General features: G+C 35.4%; 1 protein-coding gene across 4 annotated transcripts in view; it reads left to right on the top strand.

The window, feature by feature from the left end:
• WDHD1 (WD repeat and HMG-box DNA binding protein 1) overlaps nucleotides 1-20,382 on the top strand; it is a 59,327-nt gene that overhangs the window by 18,642 nt on the left and 20,303 nt on the right. For all 4 annotated transcript variants that reach the window (XM_034992291.1, XM_034992292.1, XM_034992294.1 and 1 more), the window contains 8 exons: nucleotides 546-641; nucleotides 3,806-3,898; nucleotides 4,696-4,802; nucleotides 5,142-5,283; nucleotides 8,944-9,154; nucleotides 12,124-12,311; nucleotides 13,636-13,820; nucleotides 16,967-17,208. In XM_034992291.1, the coding sequence (XP_034848182.1) occupies nucleotides 546-641; nucleotides 3,806-3,898; nucleotides 4,696-4,802; nucleotides 5,142-5,283; nucleotides 8,944-9,154; nucleotides 12,124-12,311; nucleotides 13,636-13,820; nucleotides 16,967-17,208 (1,264 nt within the window). The remainder of the gene's footprint in view (nucleotides 1-545; nucleotides 642-3,805; nucleotides 3,899-4,695; nucleotides 4,803-5,141; nucleotides 5,284-8,943; nucleotides 9,155-12,123; nucleotides 12,312-13,635; nucleotides 13,821-16,966; nucleotides 17,209-20,382) is intronic.

Genomic DNA, 20,382 nt, shown 5'->3' on the forward strand with positions numbered 1-20,382 from the left:
CTGATAAGTTTTAAAGGAGGTATGAAGAAAGAGCTCTCTGGATTGACAGAGGGAACCATTAATTTTTCCTGAGGCATTCTAGAGATAATGTGGCTGCTGAGAAAAGTATCCCCCACAGAGTATGCCTCAATAGCCACAGTTTTTTCCCCTTATGTTTGAAATGTTTAAATGGGGTTGACTTTGATACCTTAACATTTTATAGGAGATTTCTTAACTTTATCTTTGTAGATGTTTTAAGATTTTAATGTATTGGTTTTTCTTTTAAATGTGTGTGTATATACGTTTATTCAGTGAGTATATTGTTCGCTTATTCTACATAGGAAATACGCTTATTTAGTTATTTAAGATTTGTGCTTTTTATACCTCTGAATTATTTAAAGTAATTTAGGTAAATCAGATATCATAGTTAGATGAAAGTGAATTAAGTGGCTTTTTTCATAGCAGTATGTCAGCTTGAAGAAAGCACCTATGAAATATATTCCATTTTGCATATCTCTTGGAGAAGTTTCATAAAGGGAAATAAATTTTCTTTTTTAAAATATCAGACATGTACTGTTAGTTGGCCACTGCTACAAAAATGCAATGATGTGATAAATGCAAAATCAATCTGCAGACTTGCTTGGCATCCAAAAAGTGGGAAGGTGAGTGACTCTTACTTTTCAGCCTTTGTTTTAGTCATTTCTTCTAGTTCTTGTCAACTTTGAATGTGAGAATAGTAGAATTTGTTTTTTTAAATTGTAACTGTTTCATTTAGGTTGTAAATTTTAGTGCCCCAAGCCAACCAATTAATATTGGTATGTTTTAAGAAACATTTTAACTTTGGGGGTGGCTGGGTGGCTCTGTTGGTTAAAGCATCCGACTCGTGGTGTGGGCTCAGGTCTCAATCTCTCAGGGTTGTGGGTTCAAGCCCCAGGTTGGGCTCCAGCCTACTTAAAAAACAAAAAACATTTTAACTTTGTAAAGGTTCTTTCCTTGTATGAATTAATTTTATATTCTTCTTTATTTTTGTATTTAATGGAACAACTCTGGAAACAGTCTTGTTATGTCTACTCTTACTAGTAGCGTTTAACATTTTGGAGGTAGTAGCTGATAGGCAGGAGATAGGAACTGTTTGAAAAGAAGAAGGAGAATACTTATTATTTACAAATGAAATGGTTGACTATAAGGAGATCTTAAGAAATCAACTGAGGGAAAAATATTATTAGTAAGAAAATCCAGTAAGGTAGTTGGAAACAAACTAATATACAAAACCAATAATAATCCTATATATAAATAATAACCATTTAGAAAATATATGGTGGAGAAAAAAATGATGCATTTACTGTGAAATCAAAAAAGATGAAATAACAAGGGTAAACTTACCAAAATGTGAAAGGGCTATATAAAGAAAACTTTAACATTCTATCAAGAGGAGTAAAAGAAGACTTAAATAGAAAAATATATTCCATTTTTAGAAAGGAATTTTCAATATAAAGATGTCAGTTCTTTCTGGGGTGCCTGGGTGGCTCAGATGGTTAAGCATCTGCTTTCGGCTCAGGTCATCATCCCAGGGTCCTGGGATCGAGCCCCACATCAGGCTCCTGGCTCAGTGGGGGGCCTGCTCCTTCTCCCTCTGCCTCTCTCCCTGCTCATGCTCTCTCTCTCTATCTCTGTGTCTCAAATGAATAAATAAAATCTTAAAAAAAAAAAAAAAAAGATGTCAGTTCTTTCTTAAATTAACCTGTAGTTTTTGAGAACATTCTAATATAAGATATCAGTACGGTGTTTGAAGGGGACCATAGAGCCACCCAGGTACCCCAAGAGCTAATTTTCTTAATATTCAGAAAGTTCTTATAAGTCAGGGTGCCTGGATGGCTCAGTAGGTTAAGCATCTGACTTTGGCTCAGGTCATGATCTGGGGATCCTGGGATCAAGCCCTACATTGGGCTCTCCCCACTTATTGGGGAGTTGGTTTGTCCCTCTGCCCCTCCCCCCACTAGTGCTCTCTCACATACACACTGTCTCTCTCTCAAATAAATAGTTAAAAAAAAAGTTCTTAAAAATCAGTAAGATCTGGGGTGCCTGCCTGGCTCGTTTGGAGGAGTGTGTATGTAACTCTTGATCTCGGGGTTGTGAGTTTGAGCCCCACATTGGGTGTAGAGATGACTTAAAAGTAAAATCTTTTGGGGCACCTGGGTGGCTCAGTTGGTTAAATGTCTGCCTTCAGCTCAGGTCATGATCTCAGGGTCCTGGGATCGAGCCCCACATCAGGCTCCCTGCTCAGTGGGGAGTCTGCTTCTCCCTCTCCCTTGGCCTGTCTACCCCTGCTTGTTTTCTCTCTCTCTCTGAAATAAATAAATAAAATCTTTGAAAAAAAATAAAAATAAAATCTTTCAAAAAAAAAGTCAATAAGATCCTAATAGAAAGGTGGTCATGGACATGAACAGTGTACATAAAAAGATAATATAGGTGACTTTTAACGTATGAAAGTATATGGAACCTTTCATACCAAAAGAAATACAAATTGAAACTATTGTGATAGCCTGTTTTTCATTTATTGGATGTTCAAACATCAAAAGTTTGATTATATACTATGTGGAAGAGAGTGGCAGTTTTTATCAGAATGAACAACAGTACTAGTTCTAGGCATAAATCCTATAAGCATATTTATATATATGCATTACAGGGTATGTATAATGAAAATGTTGCATCACTGTTTATAGTAGCAAAAGAATAGGAACATACTAAATGTTTATTAATAGGAACTGGTTAAATAAATCCTGGTATTCCTGAAAGTAGGATATTCTGCAATTGTTAAAGTGAGGTAGATCTGTATGTCCTCATTGGGAATAGTCTTCTGATACATTGTGAAATAAAAAACATCAAGCTGTAGAGCAGTAGGTATAAATAGAATTCTATTGTTTATTGTGTATGTACTTGTGTATATATATATATATATATGTACCTATGAATTCTTTTTTTTTTTTTTAAAGATTTTATTTATTTGACAGAGAGCAAGCACAAGTAAGGGGGAGAAGCAGAGGGAGTGGGAGAAGCAGACTCCTGGCTGAGCAGGGAGCATGACAAGGGGCTCAATCCCAGGACCCCGGGATCATGACCTGAGCTGAAGGCAGATGCTTAACTGACTGAGCCACCCAGGCACCCCTGTACCTATGCATTCTTGTGCAGTCTATGCTTATGTGTACCTTTGGGAAGTAGAAATAGGATTTAGGGGTGGGAGGGAGACTTTCTTTTAATCTATGCCCTTTGTAGCATGTAAACTCTTAAGACTACTACATTCTGCATTAAAGTGATAGTTGAGGATTTAGTATGTATTTTTTCTTTGCTCATGAAATATTAATCTAATTTAAAAATCAATACAATTAACATAGTTTTTCTGTTCATAAATATTTTTCTCTTTTTTGTATAAACATGGAAATACTGTATTTTTTCTATTAGTCTCTTTCTTTGGAAGAATGTGTAAGAAGATCAGTTTCCTTTTCTTAAGATATTTAAAGCATTCTGGACCTATTTCTTTCCTTTTGGCAAATGAGATGAATGTTTAGATCCAAAGGACTTAGATTCCTGAGAAGTAGTATCAAAAATACGTAACTACAAGTGCTCTGGTTTTCAGTGCAAGCAATAGAGCGATCACTCATTCTTTGCTTATCAAAATTTTAAGTAATTTTCTGAGTTTTGTTAGTTGCCAATTAAAGTACAGTTTTGCTTTATGTTTCATAGTCTTATTTGGATGATTTTTTTTTTTCTTTTTTTCCTCTCTAATTTAATGTAAACTTTTGTTTAAATCATTTATCTTTCCTAATAGTTACTGGCAGTTCCTGTGGAAAAGTCTGTTAAGCTATATAGAAGAGAAACATGGAATAATCAACATGATCTTTCAGATAATTTCATCTCTCAGGTACGTTTTTTAAGTGAAACTTTCATTAGGCTAACAGGAATATTTCACGCATACTTTGCCTAAATACAGTTGTAGTTAAGTATTGTTGGACATGGAGAACAACCTCAAATTTTGTGCATGTGTCCACCTTTTGCCCCTCAGCCTTTCTTCATTTAGCCAGTAACTGGACAGTAGATAGGTCTTTGCTAGGTCCTTTGTGAACTCTCTCCTTGTGAAATTTGATAAGACAGTCTCTTAATTTATAAGAAGTCAAATTTAACCCTAACATAGTATTAGAACATGTTATTTTCACATTATCAGTAATTCATTAGCCTTTATTGTTAAGTGAGTTTCATTGAGACTTATGATCATAGACTCTGGAATTTTAGAGCAGGAAATGTTCTATATTCTCTCTCTCTTCTTTTAAACATTTCCATTTGGCTCTCAAGAGGCCCAGTAGGTCAGCAGTGGCTTAATATGATTCACTTCACTTAGTATGGTTCTCTTCATCTTGATAGTGACAGCTGAGAGGATACTTTTTATGATTTCTCTTCTAGGATAATAACAGTTTTTAGATTTTGCTTTTAAAATTGTGCCAGTATAATTTTCTCATGGTAAACAAAGTAATAGCGGCTAGTGATAATTGAATATTACTGAAAAAGAAAGTTAAAAAATAAGCAAACTGTCTTGCCATTTATGAATCAATTTAATTAGAAGTTACATAGAATATGAGTTGTAAAAATTTGAATTTGGTAATAAAATAAGTGTTTAGTTTCAAATTGTGCAAATTGTTATTTATTAATTGTTTTTCCTCATAGGCCCTAAATGTAGTAACCTGGTCTCCCTGTGGGCAATATTTAGCTGCAGGGAGTATTAATGGTTTAATTATAGTTTGGAATGTGGAAACCAAAGATTGCATGGAAAGGTATGATTCAACATATCTTTTGTCTTTTTTTTTTTTTTCAACTAATCTCTATACCCAATGTGGGGCTTAAACTCATGACCCTGAGATCAAGAGTTGGATGCTCTACTGACTGAGCCAGCCAGGCACCGCCTTTTATCTTTTTTTTTTTTCTTATTTCTATTAGATTTTTGCTTATTATGAAATATTTCAAATTTTTGCAAGTATTAGATTGTCAGAATACAAACAGAGTTATTAGTTTGTCAGAAGTCATTTAACCTTTTCTAACTAAAATTTACCTAAAGAAATGTATAGTTTATATACTTTTGGTAGTGTTTTAAGAACTCACTTTTTAATTTTTAGGGTGAAACATGAGAAAGGTTATGCAATTTGTGGCCTGGCATGGCATCCTACTTGTGGTCGAATAGCTTATACTGATGCAGAAGGAAATCTAGGGCTCCTGGAGAATGTTTGTGAACCCAGTGGAAAGACATCAAGCAGTAAGGTAATAAGTAATAGATGGTGAAATAGTTTCTTCAAAGTCTTTTGTGGTCATATGGGTTTGGAAAACACCACAAAATACATTACTTTCTTAGAAAATTATAATTCATGTTATTATATTAGATGTTCAGTAATGATTTATCACAAAGAAAACTGTTTAGACTTGTTTAACCTAATGTTTCCTAAATATATTTTACTGAGAAGCTTTTCCCCCTCCATATAATGCCTATTACTATTCCTTGGCTTTATAAAGAATACCATTATGAAATACTATTTTAGTATCCTGGTGTTCTGGAGATTGTTATTTAAATAAATATAGATAAAAATTAGAGTTTATAACTTAGTTTAGCCTATAAACCTTTTCTGCTCTGCATTAGTTTTAATTCTTAGAGCTACCCTTGCATGTCTTAATGCTTAGCCATCTGGCCTTACTGAACTTCTTTAAACAGGCCACCTTGTTTTATACAACTCCTTGTTTTTGTTTGTTATTCTTCCTGCCTGGCAAATATACCCAGTCATATTTTAAGTCTTGGTTTAGGGTTCCAGTTAAAGATCATTCACTTAACATACCCATTTATGTTTACTCAGATACTGATACCTGGAACCCCTGGAAAATAGAAGCATGATGGGACACTTAAGTTTAGCTTCTCAAAAAGTCGAAAAATTGACTCCTGAGACTGCAGTTGGGGGAAAGCGGAGATGCAATTCAGCCTGCCTGACTGAATCCCCCAATGATTCAGAATTTGGTAGCACTAGGCACTTCTAAAAGTGGGGTTGAAAACAGGAGGATTGGTTTAATAAACAAGTAGATATCTCTAGTCTCAACATTAGTGTGCACAGCTAGGTAACTGCTTTCCCTCACTGCCATGTATATTCTGGCAGAATGCTGGAGATTTGTCCTCTAGAAAAGTACAACAGAGAAGGTGTCTGGTTGGTACACTAAGTACAGTTGAGCAGCATTGGGTGGAAGAGGAGTACTGTACTGAAAAGGATTAAATGAAAATGTATATACTTGGATGTTAAAATTCCCAGCTTATTTTTCATACTTGGCTCCTACAGCATTGTCAGCCAGTCTTAGGCTTTTCAGGCAAGAGATTGGAAGAATCGTCTTTGGGGAATCTGTCCAAGAAAAAAAGACCTAAAGAGAGAGAAGATTCTTAACTCCAGGGAAAAAATTTATAAAAGGAAGGGAAAGTGATCACAATATACCACATTTATAAAATGAGGATAGGAATAATGTCTACCACCTAGAGTTTTATTGTGAGAATTACATGAATTATATATAAAATTAGAACAGTCTCTAGCACAACACTTTATAAGTTATTATTTTTATTTAACCATTTAAATGGTACCATGAGTACCATTTACATGGTCATAATAATCTAAATTCTGTATATTGATCCAACCAAAATGAGAATATATCTATATTGGGAGGATTGGTGTAGGGGAATAGTGTACATACGTACAAGAGAGTAGGGGTGGTTGAAAATTACACCAAATCCTCATGTTTCCTAATATACAGAAGTTAATAGGATCAGTTTAATAGATAATGATTAAAACTGAAAAATCAAAAAAATAGCACTAGAATATTATTTAAAACTATGGAGGAAGGTATCAAAAGAATCATCTAAAAGAATAGAAAAGTAAGTTGGAGGCTCTGCAGGAGGACTGTTTTCATTTTTATAATAAACCTTGTAATTGACTAAATTATATGCATGTGTAACATTATAAAAACAAAGTAAATTTTTACTTTTTAGTTCAAAGGTCACCTCTTATAAAACCTTAACCCTTATATCCAGAATTGCCCACTCTTCTTTTTGCTTTTATTCTTCATAGTACATATTTCTGTCATAACACCTCTAACACTTTATGGACCTCATCATAAGTATAAGGCAAAAATCCTCATTTTTTATTATTTATTTATTTGTTTTGTTTTTTTTTTTGCTTTTTATTTATTTATTTTTTTTAAAGATTTTATTTATTCATTTATTTGAGAGAGAGAGCACATGAGAGGGGGGAAGGTCAGAGGGAGAAGCAGACTCCCTGCCGAGCAGGGAGCCTGATGCGGGACTCGATCCAGGGACTCCAGGATCATGACCTGAGCCGAAGGCAGTCGCTTAACCAACTGAGCCACCCAGGCGCCCTTTATTATTTATTTTTAAGATTTTATTTATTCATTGAGACACAGAGGTACAGAGAGAGAGCATGAGCAGGGGGAGAGGCAAAGGGAGAGGGAGAGGCAGCTCCCTGCTGAGCCAGGAGCCCAATGTGGGGCTCCATCCCAGGACCCTGGGATCATGACCTGAGCCGAAGGCAGATGCTTAACCATCTGGGCCACCTAGGCGCCCCCAAAAATCCTCATTTTTTTAATAAGAAAATCCAAAAAAAGTTTTTAACAAAGTGAGTACATAAACTTTTAGGACTATAGATAAAATAGTTAAATATAAAGAAAAAGTTAAATATTTTTGTAGAACATTTAGTTCTTAATTATTCCTTTCAAATCATGTTTAAATACAGGAGTTTAGGAGCATATTTTTCCTGTTTTCTCATTTCATTAAACATTAGTTTTCTAGAACACAATTTTATGTACTTCCATCTAAAAGATTTGTGATAAAGTCCTTTTGAATCTGTTAATGGCGCTCTCATTAGAATTTTATACCAAATTATAAGTTTCCATTGGCTTAACATTTGTACAGTTTTCATTTATCCTATAGGAGTCAGTTGTGAACTCTACAGTGTATCTGCTTACTATTGACTTTTTTTTTTTTTTTAAGATTTTATTTATTTGAGAGAGCAAGAGAGAGCGTGAGAGCATGAGCACCGTGCAGGGGGCAGAGGGAGAAGCAGACTCCCTGCTGAGTAGGGAGCCCGATGCGGGGCTTGATCCCAGGACCCTGGGTTCATGACCTGAGCTGAAGACAGATGCTCAACCGACTGAGCCACCCACTATTCACTTTTTAAAATGATCTCACTGGCTGGCTGAGTCAGTAGAGCATGCATGTCTTGATCTCAGGGTTATGAGTTCGAGGCCCATGTTGGGCATGGAGATTACCCAACAAATATAGTAATGTGATCTCAAAAACTGTTTACAGTGATATCTGGGATCTACAATGGTAGATTCTACATCTACAACGTTCATATTCCTAGGAGTCAGGGATTAATGTTGAATTTCCTTGCCTCCTTTGTCTGTTGGTTCTATCCATTTACTTTTATAAGCATCCAAAAAAAAAAAAAAAGCCCATAAAAAAGCTTGCTTTGAATGAGATCATTGAAAGCAAACATATCCTACCTAGGCAAATAAATTTAAAATAAAAGTAAATGAGAGAATATCTTATAATAAGAGATTTTATAGGGACTTTAGGTGACTTCTCTGGAGAATGACTTTTGAGGAGTAAAATCTTGCCCTGTATTTGGGGTATATATAGTATTTCTTTACATATCTGTCCTACACTCCTGTCCCATCCATAGACTATAAGGCACTTAAAGTAAGGACTAGGTCTCACATAAATATATAATCCTCGTAAGTACATTTATTAATTATTCTTGTTAGGGCATTTGCTTACTTTGTAGAATGTATAGGTGCATATTACAGAATTGCCTTTTGAGTAATTGATTTATCTAAATAGTTCACTAATATTTTGTAATTTATGTTAATTTGTTCAAGGTTTCTAGCAGAGTGGAAAAGGATTACAATGATCTTTTTGATGGAGATGATACAAATAATGCTGGTGATTTTCTAAATGACAATGCAGTTGAGACCCCCTCTTTTTCAAAGAGGATTATAAATGATGAGGAAGAGGATGACGACCTCATGCTGGCCTCAGGTCGTCCTAGACAGCGAAGTCACATCCTAGAAGATGATGAAAACTCAGTTGGTATGTATTGACTTTGTGGATCTGATTATCTGTCCTGTTGATTGATCTTTTCAATTTTTTATTAAAAGTATTATTTGAAGTCATTATTAAATTTGTAGAGTGTAGCTAACGCAGTGTGCATAGAGGGAAATGTATTAAATACATGTTAGAAAGGTTTCAAATCAATGATCTAAGCTTCTGCTTTAGCAAGATTAGAAAAGAAGAGGAGGGGGGCCTGGGTGGCTCAGTCGTTAAGCGCCTGCCTTCGGCTCAGGTCATGATCCCAGGGTCCTGGGATCGAGCCCCACATTGGGCTCCCTGCTTGGCGGGAGGCCTGCTTCTCCCTCTCCCACTCCCCCTCCTGTGTTCCCTTTCTCACTGTGTCTTTCTCTGTCAAATAAATAAATAAAATCTTAAAAAAAAAAAAAAAATAGGGAATTAACTCCAAACTAGCAGAAGGAAGAAAATAAAAAACAATTCAATGATATTGACAACCAAAAAACTGTAAAGAAAGTCAATGAGACCAAAAGCTAATTCTTTGAAAAGATGAGTAAAGTTGTTAAATCTCTATCCTGACTGACCAGAAAGAAAAAGAAGGCACAAATGACTAATATAAGTAATGAGAGGAGAGTCATCACCATAGGTCCTATAGACCTATAATATCCAGTATGGTAGCCACTAGCCACCTGTGGCTATTGAGCACTTGAAATGTGGCTAGTTCAAAATGAGATGTGTTGTAAGTGTAAAATGCAACCAGATTTTGAAGACAGTATGAAAAGAATGCAAAATATTTTAGTCCTTTTTTACGTTGAGTACATGTTGAAATTATAGTATTTTAATATAAAATAATATTAAAATTAATTAGACCTGGGTTTTTTTTTTTACTATTTAAAATAAGGCTACTAGAAAATTTAAAGTTATATATGTAACTAATTTCTGTAAGATAGCACTGCTATTAATAACAAAAGAATAAAGGAGAACGTTATGAACAACTTTGTGCCCGTAAATGTAACAACTTTGATAAAATGGACAAATTCTTTGAAAGATAACAAGCTACCAAGCTAACTCAAGAAATACGTAACGCGCATAGTATAGTATCTGTTAAGGAAATAGGGATTACAATTAAAAAACCTTTAGGGGTACCTGGGTGGCTCAGTTGTTAAGCGTCTGCCTTCGGCTCAGGTCATGATCCCAGGGTCTTGGGATCGAGGCCCGCATCAGGCTCTCTGCTCAGCGGGAAGCCTGCTTCTCCCTCTCCTGCTCCCCCTGCTCGTGTTCCTTCTCTCGCTGTCTCTCTCTCTGTCAAATAAATAAATAAAATCTTTAAAAAAATAAATAAATAAAAATAAAAAACCTTTAAAGTGTCTATTGCAACAACTTGCATGCTAAAATAGCACATTTGAACATTATCAAGTAAAATGCCAAATACCATTTTATGGTGGTAAGTTGTGCTACATTTAAATCATATAGGGTTTTATAGGACAGAAGTCCTAAAATGTTTGGTCTCAGGAGCTCATTACATTCTTAAAAACTTTTGAGGATCCCAAAGAAAATCATTTATGGAGTTATATCTATTGTTATTTACCATATTAGAAACTAAAACTGAGAAATTTAAAAAATATTTAACACACTCATGTATGTAAACATAAAAAACGTTTCAAATGGAAAATTTCGTAAGATAAGTGGCATTATTTTATCCTTTTGCAAGTTTCTTTAGGGTCTGGCATAGAAGATGACTTCAATTCTCTCATGCCTCGGAATTCAGTCTACTGCCATATATGTTGTTTTTGCTTGACGTATGTGTAGAATATTCAGGTTCACATGAACATGTGGTTTGAAAGGGGAGTATTTTAACAGCCTGTTGAAGTACTTGTAGATGTTCTTCTTTGCTACTGTAGCAAAAATTCAACTTACTTGCAATGTGGAATCCAGAAACTCCAGTGAACATTCCAGCTGTATTACATTAAAATCCATTGGTCTGACTTGAACCGATCTTTTAATTTACCATGTTTGATTTTGCAATATATGCATTGGTAATTTGGAAAATACTGGTTCTCTGCAGGTCTGTGGGTCTTTTAATATTGACACATTATTCAGGGTTATTTGTTAGTATCATCACCAATCTCATCAGAAGTTTTTAAGTATTAGGAAGCAGTCAAGCTCATGGTGGCAGGTACAAGTTTTCTAATATTCTGATTTTTGCTTGAAAACTCAAATTTTATCATTGACAACAAATTTGTCAGTTACTTTTCTTAAATGATCAACTTCATTTATTTAAAGAAAATGTTTACCACATACCAAGGTCGGCATAGCCATAGTTTATCTGGCATTCTTTCAAGTAAAAATGATGTTCCATGAAAAGATCAACTAGTTCAGCTTACAACTCAATTGCACAAATGCTTTTTTTTGGGAGGGGGGCAGACATCCCACTTTATGCACACTTCCCATTTTAGCACAGAGAACATTTTTTAAAAAATTTATGCGAGATCAAGATTCAACAGAATTAGTATTTTTGCTGCAATTGAGTGGTGGTTAACTAACTGTATTAGTCGACTACTAATACAGATTGGTGCCACTACCCTAATTCATGTTACCACACCAACAGTTTTACCCTCCATTGTTTTTGCACCATCACTGTAACTGTTAACATAGTGGAAGAGGCAGATAGCACGTTAGTATTATTAAGTATGAATGGAAAAGGTTATTTCGATTGCATAATGCTTTCTTTTTTCAAGATCATTGGTATTGGGCGCCTGGGTGGCTCAGTTGGTTAGGCGATTGCCTTCGGCTCAGGTCATGATCCTGGAGTCCCGGGATCGAGTCCTGCGTCGGGCTCCCTGCTCAGCGGGGAGTCTGCTTCTCCCTCTGACTCTCCCCCCTCTCGTGTGCTCTCTCTTTCTCTCTCTCAAATAAATTAAAAAAAAAAATCTAAAAAAAAAAAAAGATCATTGGTATTTATGATACTCTAATTATAATTCTTTATTTTCTAGATGTTACAATGTTAAAAACTGGTTCTAGTCTTCTCAGAGAGGAGGAGGAAGATGATCAGGCAGACAGCATTCATAATCTACCACTTGTAACATCCCAAAGGCCGTTTTATGATGGGCCAATGCCAACTCCCCGGCAAAAGCCATTCCAGTCAGGTTCTACGCCCATGCATCTCACACATAGGTTCATGGTAAGCCTTGGATCTACACTTAACTTTAAAATAGTTTTATCTGACTCTTTAACTTGTAAGTATTTTATCTCATTATAATTAATTTTGTTTGGTACAAAATATTTTTAAAAACCTTGATTAACTGGCCTGGAGCACTTTGGTTCATTATAATTTTGTGGTTGATTTATTTTATGGTTAACTTACAGTTTTAATCTTATTTCAACCTTATTATTGGAAATCATGTTAAATGAAATTCTGCTTTGCAAAGTGACATATAATGAACATAATGTGACTGTATATCTTGCAATATCTCTTGACTGTACCTCCAAACTTGATTTCTCATAGTTTTATTTAGAAGTTTATACTGATTTCAAAACACTAGTTAGAAGGTGTTTTTTGAAGGCACCTCCTAGTTTAATATATTAGAAGGTGATAAGTAGTATGGAAAACAAAGTATCTGCCTCTTTTCCCCACCCACCCCATAAATTCCAGAAAAATAAGAAATGTTTGTTTTGTTTACTGATAGCACTTAGAAAAAGGTATGACACAGTAGGCATTAAGATTATATTTCCTAAATGGATGAATGAATATATTAGCTTTTTGTTTTGAGAACTAAAAGTTTAATATTTTTATTTGTTGGTTATTTAAGGTTTTCCACTGAGGACTTTGCCTCTTGTCCTTTTTGAAAGGTATAGGCCTGGCATAAATTTGTATGTAAATATTAAAGGTCATGTTTTATTTTAATAAAACTTTTTATTGCTGTCCGTAATCATCAAGTGATAGGTCTTAATTTTTTATTGTCAGCTATTTTATTTATAGTTATTTGTAGTAGAGGAAAGGAAACACTAGGGCCTAGTGTGTGAGCCTGTAGTATATATGGGTGGAAGGTAAGTTTTCTAAACGGTATTGATTTATGTTGCCTTAAAATGTGTGTATTTTTTCCTACAGTATAAAGCAGTTAGTTGGAATAGGAAAATATCCTGTCATTTGTATCCATATTTATACGTAAATAAATTTTTGAGGTATTTCTTTTGTAGAATTTAATGGTTTGGTTGTTCAGAATTGTATTTTATTATGGCAGTCATGTAATTTTTAAAATATTAAATGAAATACTCCATTTGCTAGTAAATATTTATGTGCCTTCTTATGAAAAGAATAGATAGTAATTGTAGTTCTGATGTCACTACTCTTACTTGAAACTATTTAAAGGTAGATGAGCTGTGGTTGCTCCCATAACTTCAATTTTGATAGACTGAATTATATTTATTAATTTGTACTACTTTAGTTTACTGATTCTAGGACCTTTAATTTTTCTCAGACTTGTATTTAACCTTAATGTTTGTAGGTGTGGAACTCTGTTGGAATTATTCGCTGCTATAATGATGAACAAGACAATGCCATAGATGTGGAGTTCCATGATACCTCCATACACCATGCAACACACTTATCAAACAGTTTGAATTACACAGTAGCAGATCTTTCTTATGAAGCTGTTTTGTTGGCATGTGAAAGCACTGATGAACTCGCAAGGTAAATTCCAGATTATTAGGAAGAGTTTGTCACTGCTGAATTGTTAGATACAGAAGAGTTTCATACATAATACCTCAGAACATGTCTGTTTTTGCCTAATTGTCCTGTCCTTTACATTCTCTAATTACAAATTCAGATGACATGGGGCGTCTGGGTGACTCAGTCGGTTAAGCATCTGATTCTTGATCTCAGCTCAGGTCTTGATCTCAGGGTTGTGAGTTCAAGCCCTGCGTTGGAGGGGGGAGGAGTTGACGACACAATTCACAATTTGTAATTGCAAGAGAAATTAAAGAGTTAGATTAAACATTGTTACTCTGTTTCATTACTATTGTAAGATATATACATATAATATACAGATGTATATAATATGGTATATTATATAATTATTATTATAATTATTTCCATATAATATTTAATATATATATTGTAAACAAAAAAGCAGTACAGGATTTTTAGGAAATAAAAACTCCCCCCTGAATTCTACTCTCAGATGTAACCACTGTTAACAATTTGGTATGTATTCTTCTAGATTTCTTTTTGTATAAACCCCTGCCTCCTTTTTAAATTTACTTTATTAGTGTAATTCATGTACAATAAAATATACCTGTTTTAGGTATACGGTTTGATGAGTTTAACGAATGTGTGTGTATTCAGGTAATAACTATCACAATCAAAAAATTATTTTTTATTTTTTTAAATTTTTTTCAAACATTTTCAAATTTAAATTCAATTAATTAACATAAAATATATTTTTGGTTTCAGAGGTACAGATCTGTGATTCATCAGTCTTATATAATACCCAGTGCTCATTACATCACATGCCGTCCTTAATGTCCATCACCCAGTTACCCTATCCCCCTACCCCCCCTACCCCTCCAGCAACCCTCAGTTTGTTTCCTATGATTAAGAGTCTCTCATGGTTTGTCTCCCTCTCTGGTTTCATCTTGTTTTATTTTTTCCTCTCTTCCCCTATGATCCTCTGTTTTGTTTCTTAAATTCCACATATCAGTGAAATCATATAATTGTCTTTCTCTGATTGACTTACTTCGCTTAGCATAATACACTTAAGTTCCATCCATGTCATTGCAGATAGCAAGATTTCATTTTTTGATGGCTATGTAATATTCCATCGTGTGTGTGTGTGTGTGTACCACATATATATTTTTTAATTTATTTATTTGTCAGAGAGAGAGAGCACATGCAGGGGGAGCGGCAGGCAGAGGGAGAAGCAGGCTCCCCGCTGAGCAAGGAGCCCGATGCGGTACTCGATCCTAGGACCCTGGGATTGTGACCTGAGCCTAAGGCAGACGCTTAACCGACTGAGCCACTGAGGTGTCCCTATACCACATCTCCTTTATCCATTCATCTGCTGATGGACATTTGGGCTCTTTCCATAGTTTGGCTATTGTGGACATTGCTCCTATATTTTTAAGTAATCCCTACACCAATGTAGGGCTTGAACCCACCACCCCAAGACCAAGAGTCACACACTCTACTGACTGAGCCAGCCAGGTGCCCCTCAAAATATTTTTTATCACTCAAAAATGTACCCTTGTATCCCTTTGCAGTTAATACCAGCCTTGGACAACTACTGACCTGGGTTTTTTTCTGTTTTTTTTGTTTTTGGAGGTTTTTTTGTCACTATAGGTTAGAACTGAAACTTTTAAAAAAAGGGAGGGGGCAGAACAATATTTGGTAAGTAGATACATAAACAGAATTATGATGGAAAAGCAGTGAAATGCTGAATCTATCCATATTTTTTTAAGGAAGAAAAAATATTTTTATTCAGCTTTCAGTTATTTTAGCCAGATTGCCTTTTCCTGATCTCTTTTCTTCAGCTGATTTTAGTGCTTATATACTTGATTATAGATTTTACCAACTCCGAGGTGATTTGAAATTAATCCTGATTGGATACATTAGCTTCTTGCTGCTCAAAGTGTGGTCCACAAACTAGGGGCATGGGTCACCTGGAAGCTTGTTGAAAACAGAATCTCAGACCCCACCCCAGACCTAAATCAAAATCTGCATTTTAATGAGATCCACAGGTGATTGAGTATGCATTAGAGTCTGAAAAACACATTTTAACATTTTAATAGTTTCCTAATTTACACATTGTAAAATCCACTCAATACTTCATTATTGAATTAAATTAGTTCACTAAAATAAAACACTGTTGCCTCAGTGTCTCCAACTCAGAGTCTTACATAATTAGAACATTTGTTTCCATGTGCAATTTTGATTTCAGGTATCTTTCTCTATTTTCCTGGATATGTTATTTCACAGCTATATACAATGTTATTTTTCATTTTAAAATTGAATTTAGGGGTGCCTGGGTGGCTCAGTTGGTTAAGTGTTTGCCTTTGGCTCAGGTCATGATCCCAGGGTCCTAGGTTTGAGCCCCTCATCGGGCTCCCTGCTCAGCAGAGTCTGCTTCTCCCTCTCCCTTTGCTGCGCTCCCTCCCCCCCCACCGGCTCCTGCTCTTACTCTCTCTCTCTCAAATAAATAAATAAATCTTTAAAAAAATAAAATAAAATTGAATTTAAAATTACTCTTCAGAAAATCAGTACTACCTCTGGTTCCAAATACTATAGTATCTGCATTCCCAAGCTTAACTTTAATAACTTACATGTATGTATGTATGCAAAGAAAAAAGACTGGAAACATATATCAAATTGTTAGCAGTGGTGGGATCTTGCTGGTGGGATTATGTGTGATTGTTTTTCCTTTTTTTCCTTTGTTTTCCTGTATTAAATTTTTTTGGCAGTGAAAGAACTCTTCTGTAACATTTTGATGCTTCTTCCCTTTTTAAAAATTTAGTTGTGATTTTTCTGCACATTTGCAACCTAGGATCATATTCTGCAGATTTTAGTCTGCCTGTTTTCACTAAACATTAAGTTATGAGCATTTTCCTGTTAGTGAAACATTAAGTTATGAGCATTTCCCTGTTAACATAACTGTTAATGGTTTTAATATAGTTCATTTTAAGGATATTTCATAATTACTTTCTCAAAGCTATTTTTGTACTATTTATGTTTAATAAAAAAATTAGCTATTTGGTTTTGTCACTGGGTATCATGATTAGTTTTATATATATAAAATATCAAGTATGAAAGTTTGATTGTTTCTGTCTTGTTTCAATTTTTAGCAAGCTTCACTGTCTGCACTTTAGTTCTTGGGATTCAAGCAAAGAGTGGATAGTAGACATGCCTCAGAATGAAGATATTGAAGCTATATGTCTTGGTCTGGGATGGGCAGCTGCTGCCACCAGTGCCATGCTCCTTCGATTGTTCACTATTGGAGGTGTTCAGAAAGAGCTCTTCAGTCTTCCTGGGCCTGTAGTATCAATGGCAGGACATGGAGAACAGCTTTTCATTGCTTATCATAGAGGTAGATTTTTTTTCTAGTCTTTTATAATTTTACCGGGACCTGAAGTAAAATGAAAATTACTTGAGTTTTTTTTCTCTTTCTGTTGTTTTGGGTTATATACCTGCTTTTGCATTCATTTTAGTATTTGAATCAGTGTCATCTTTGAATGTACAGAATTTTGTTGTATTCACTAAATGCAATGAAAATGAAAATATTTTATTTATAGGGAAACTGTTCTAGAAAGAATTCCAAGGTTAGTTACTTCCATGTCTAAATCTTAAAAGAGTTTTCAGAGTTTAAATGCCTCAAAAAATAAACTAACTTCTAGCGTGCAGGAGCAAGTCACCTTGAATATGACTTAAAAAGTCGCTGCTTCCTTTTCTTCACCTCATATTCTGTCTTCAGTCCCCACCACTATGTTGTCAAGACTGATTTTATCAAGATGATTGATACGGGGCAGGTGACCTTCATCTCAGGGCCATGAGTTCAAATCCCATGTTGGGCCTAGAGCTTACTTTAAAAAAAAAAAAAGATTACTGATAATCTTGTTATGCTTATTTTTTTGGTCATTCCATTGGAAACACTTTCTTTTTCTATTTTTTAAAAATTTTATTTAAATTCAAGTTAACATAAATACTGTAGTATTGGTTTCAGGAGTAGAATTTAGTGACTCATCACTTACATGTAACACCCACTGCTCATCACAACGAGTGCCCTCCTTAATAACCCATCATCCATCTAGCCCATCCCCCTGCCCACCTTCCCTCCAGCAACCCTGTTTGTTCTCTTAACTATAGAGTCTCTTATGGTTTGCCTCCCTCTCTGTTTTTATCTTATTTTATTTTTCCTTCCCTTCCCCTATGTTCATCTGTTGGGTTTCTTAAATGCCACATATGAGTGAAATCATATGATACTTATCTTTCTCTGACTGACTTATTTTGCTTAGCACAGTACACTCTAGTTCCATCTTTCTCTCTTTTTTTAAATTTTAATTCCAGCATATTTAAAATACAGTGTTATATTAGTTCCAGGTGTACAATATAGTGATTCAACAATTCCATACATCTCCCAGTGCTCATCACAACAGGTGCACTCCTTAATCCCTATCATCTATTTTACCCATCCCCCATCCAGCACTTTCCTTTCTTAGATTCTGTGACATCACTCCGGATGTTTTTCTTACTGATAACTCAGGTAAGCAGATGTTCTGCTGGCTGCACCTCCTATGCCAGCTTCTTAGCTGGAGTGCTCCAGGACTCTGTCATAGCCTCTCTTCTCTAGTACCCTCTCTAGATGAGGAGCTTCCAGTCTTTTGACTGTTAGCCCTAATAAGAAGTACGTTCTACATTGCTATTCTGTATATATCTGTAAATGTAACTGAAATAAAAGTCTCATGGACAGTATATACTCTTTGATTTCCGTTTTCTTTAAAGATCTTATTTATGTATTTATGTATTTATTTGACAGAGAGAGAGAGCACAAGCGGGGAGCAGCAGGCAGAGGGAGAGAGAGAAGCAGGCTGAGCAAGGAGCCCGATGCGGGGCTGAATCCCAGGACCTAGGGATCCTAACCTGAGCCGAAGGCAGACGCTTAACTGACTTAGCCAGGCAGTCGCCCCTGATTTCGGTTTCCTTTAAACACTCTTTGTAACTTTAAATTGATTTCTTGACTCATAGCTCAAAAATGCAGTTTGAGAAACTACTCTGGGATATTTCCTTAAGGCCTGTGGCTTTTTTTTTTTAAGGTTTTATTTATTTATTTGACAGAGAGCACAAGTAGGCAGAGTGGTAGACAGGGAGAGGGAGAAGCAGGCTCCCCATTGAGCAGTGAGCCTGATGTGGGGCTCGATCCTAGGACCTGGGGATTATGACTCAAGCTGAAGGCAGACAGTCAACCAAGTGAACCACCCAGGCACCCCAGGGCCTGTGGCTTTAAATATATCTGTGTGTACATGACTTATACATTAGTATCACCAGCCCTACCCTCTCCTTGTATCTACAGACTTACTTATCCAGTGGCCACTTCAAATCTCTTTGTACAATTTTGATACACATTTCAAACTTAACTTGGTCATAATAAAACCTTTGGGTTTTTGTTTTTGTTTTTTACCTTCCACCTTTCCTTTTACTTAGTTTTCCCCATCTGAGTAAATGGCATACTATTATATTAACCCAGCCACTCAAGGCAGAAACGAATCGTGGATTCTTCTCTTTCCCTCATCCCTCTACATCACCCTATCAGTGAAGTTGTATCACCGTGTCAGTTCCATCGAGTAAAAACATTCCAAACCGTCTTTTCATCTCCTCCACTAAAACCCCAGTCCAACCCAGATGTCTTCTCTTGAACTAGTAGCCCTGTAACTGGCTTGTTAGCTTCAGTCCTTGCCTTCCACAGTCCATTCTCCATATAGCAGCCTGAGTGATCTTTTAAAAACATAAATCTGAACATGTCCCTTTTCTGCTCAGATTCCTCTGATGACTTCCCATTGCTTTAGAATAAAAATCAAACTTTGTATCACAGCTAGGAACGCCCTACATGATCTGACCTTTGCCTGCCTCTTCAACTTTATCTTTTGCCACTTTTTCATATTATTCATTCTAGCCATACTAGCTTCTTTGTGTTCTTCAAATTTACCAAGCTTGTTCCCGTCTTAGGACCTTTTCATTAGCTGTTCCTTCTGCTTACTATATTATAGCTCTTTCCCCTAACTAGTTTGCAATTTATATCTCAGCTAAATTTCACTTTTTCAAAGAGGCCACCTCTGACTGTCCAGTCTAAAATAATCACTCAGCCTGACACTCTGTGTCACATTATTATTTTAATTCTTTGATAATAGTTCACATTTTTTTTTCTTTTTCAAAGTTAGTCTTCCCCTACCTGAATATAAATTTCATGAGGACATGTCTTCTTTACCATTGTAGCCCTAGTACCTGGCACATAGTAAGCTCTTTGTAAATACTTCTTGGGTGAATGAATTACCACTTAATACCACTTTATATAAATAGTCCCTGTAACGTAGTATTCTGCTTCTAATACCTGAATGGTACCTCAGACCAGGTGGGTTATCCATAAAAGGTAGTGTTAGTTAATATAAGAATTCATCACAAAATCAAGTCAATTCACAGAAGGTACTCTAGACTGCTTTATAGCTAAATAGCCTTTGATACCTGATTTCTATTTATATATTCTCACTAG

Source organism: Mirounga leonina, unplaced genomic scaffold (assembly GCF_011800145.1).
Source record: "Mirounga leonina isolate KUSES-001 unplaced genomic scaffold, KU_Mleo_1.0 Mir_82, whole genome shotgun sequence".
Lineage (NCBI taxonomy): Eukaryota > Metazoa > Chordata > Mammalia > Carnivora > Phocidae > Mirounga > Mirounga leonina.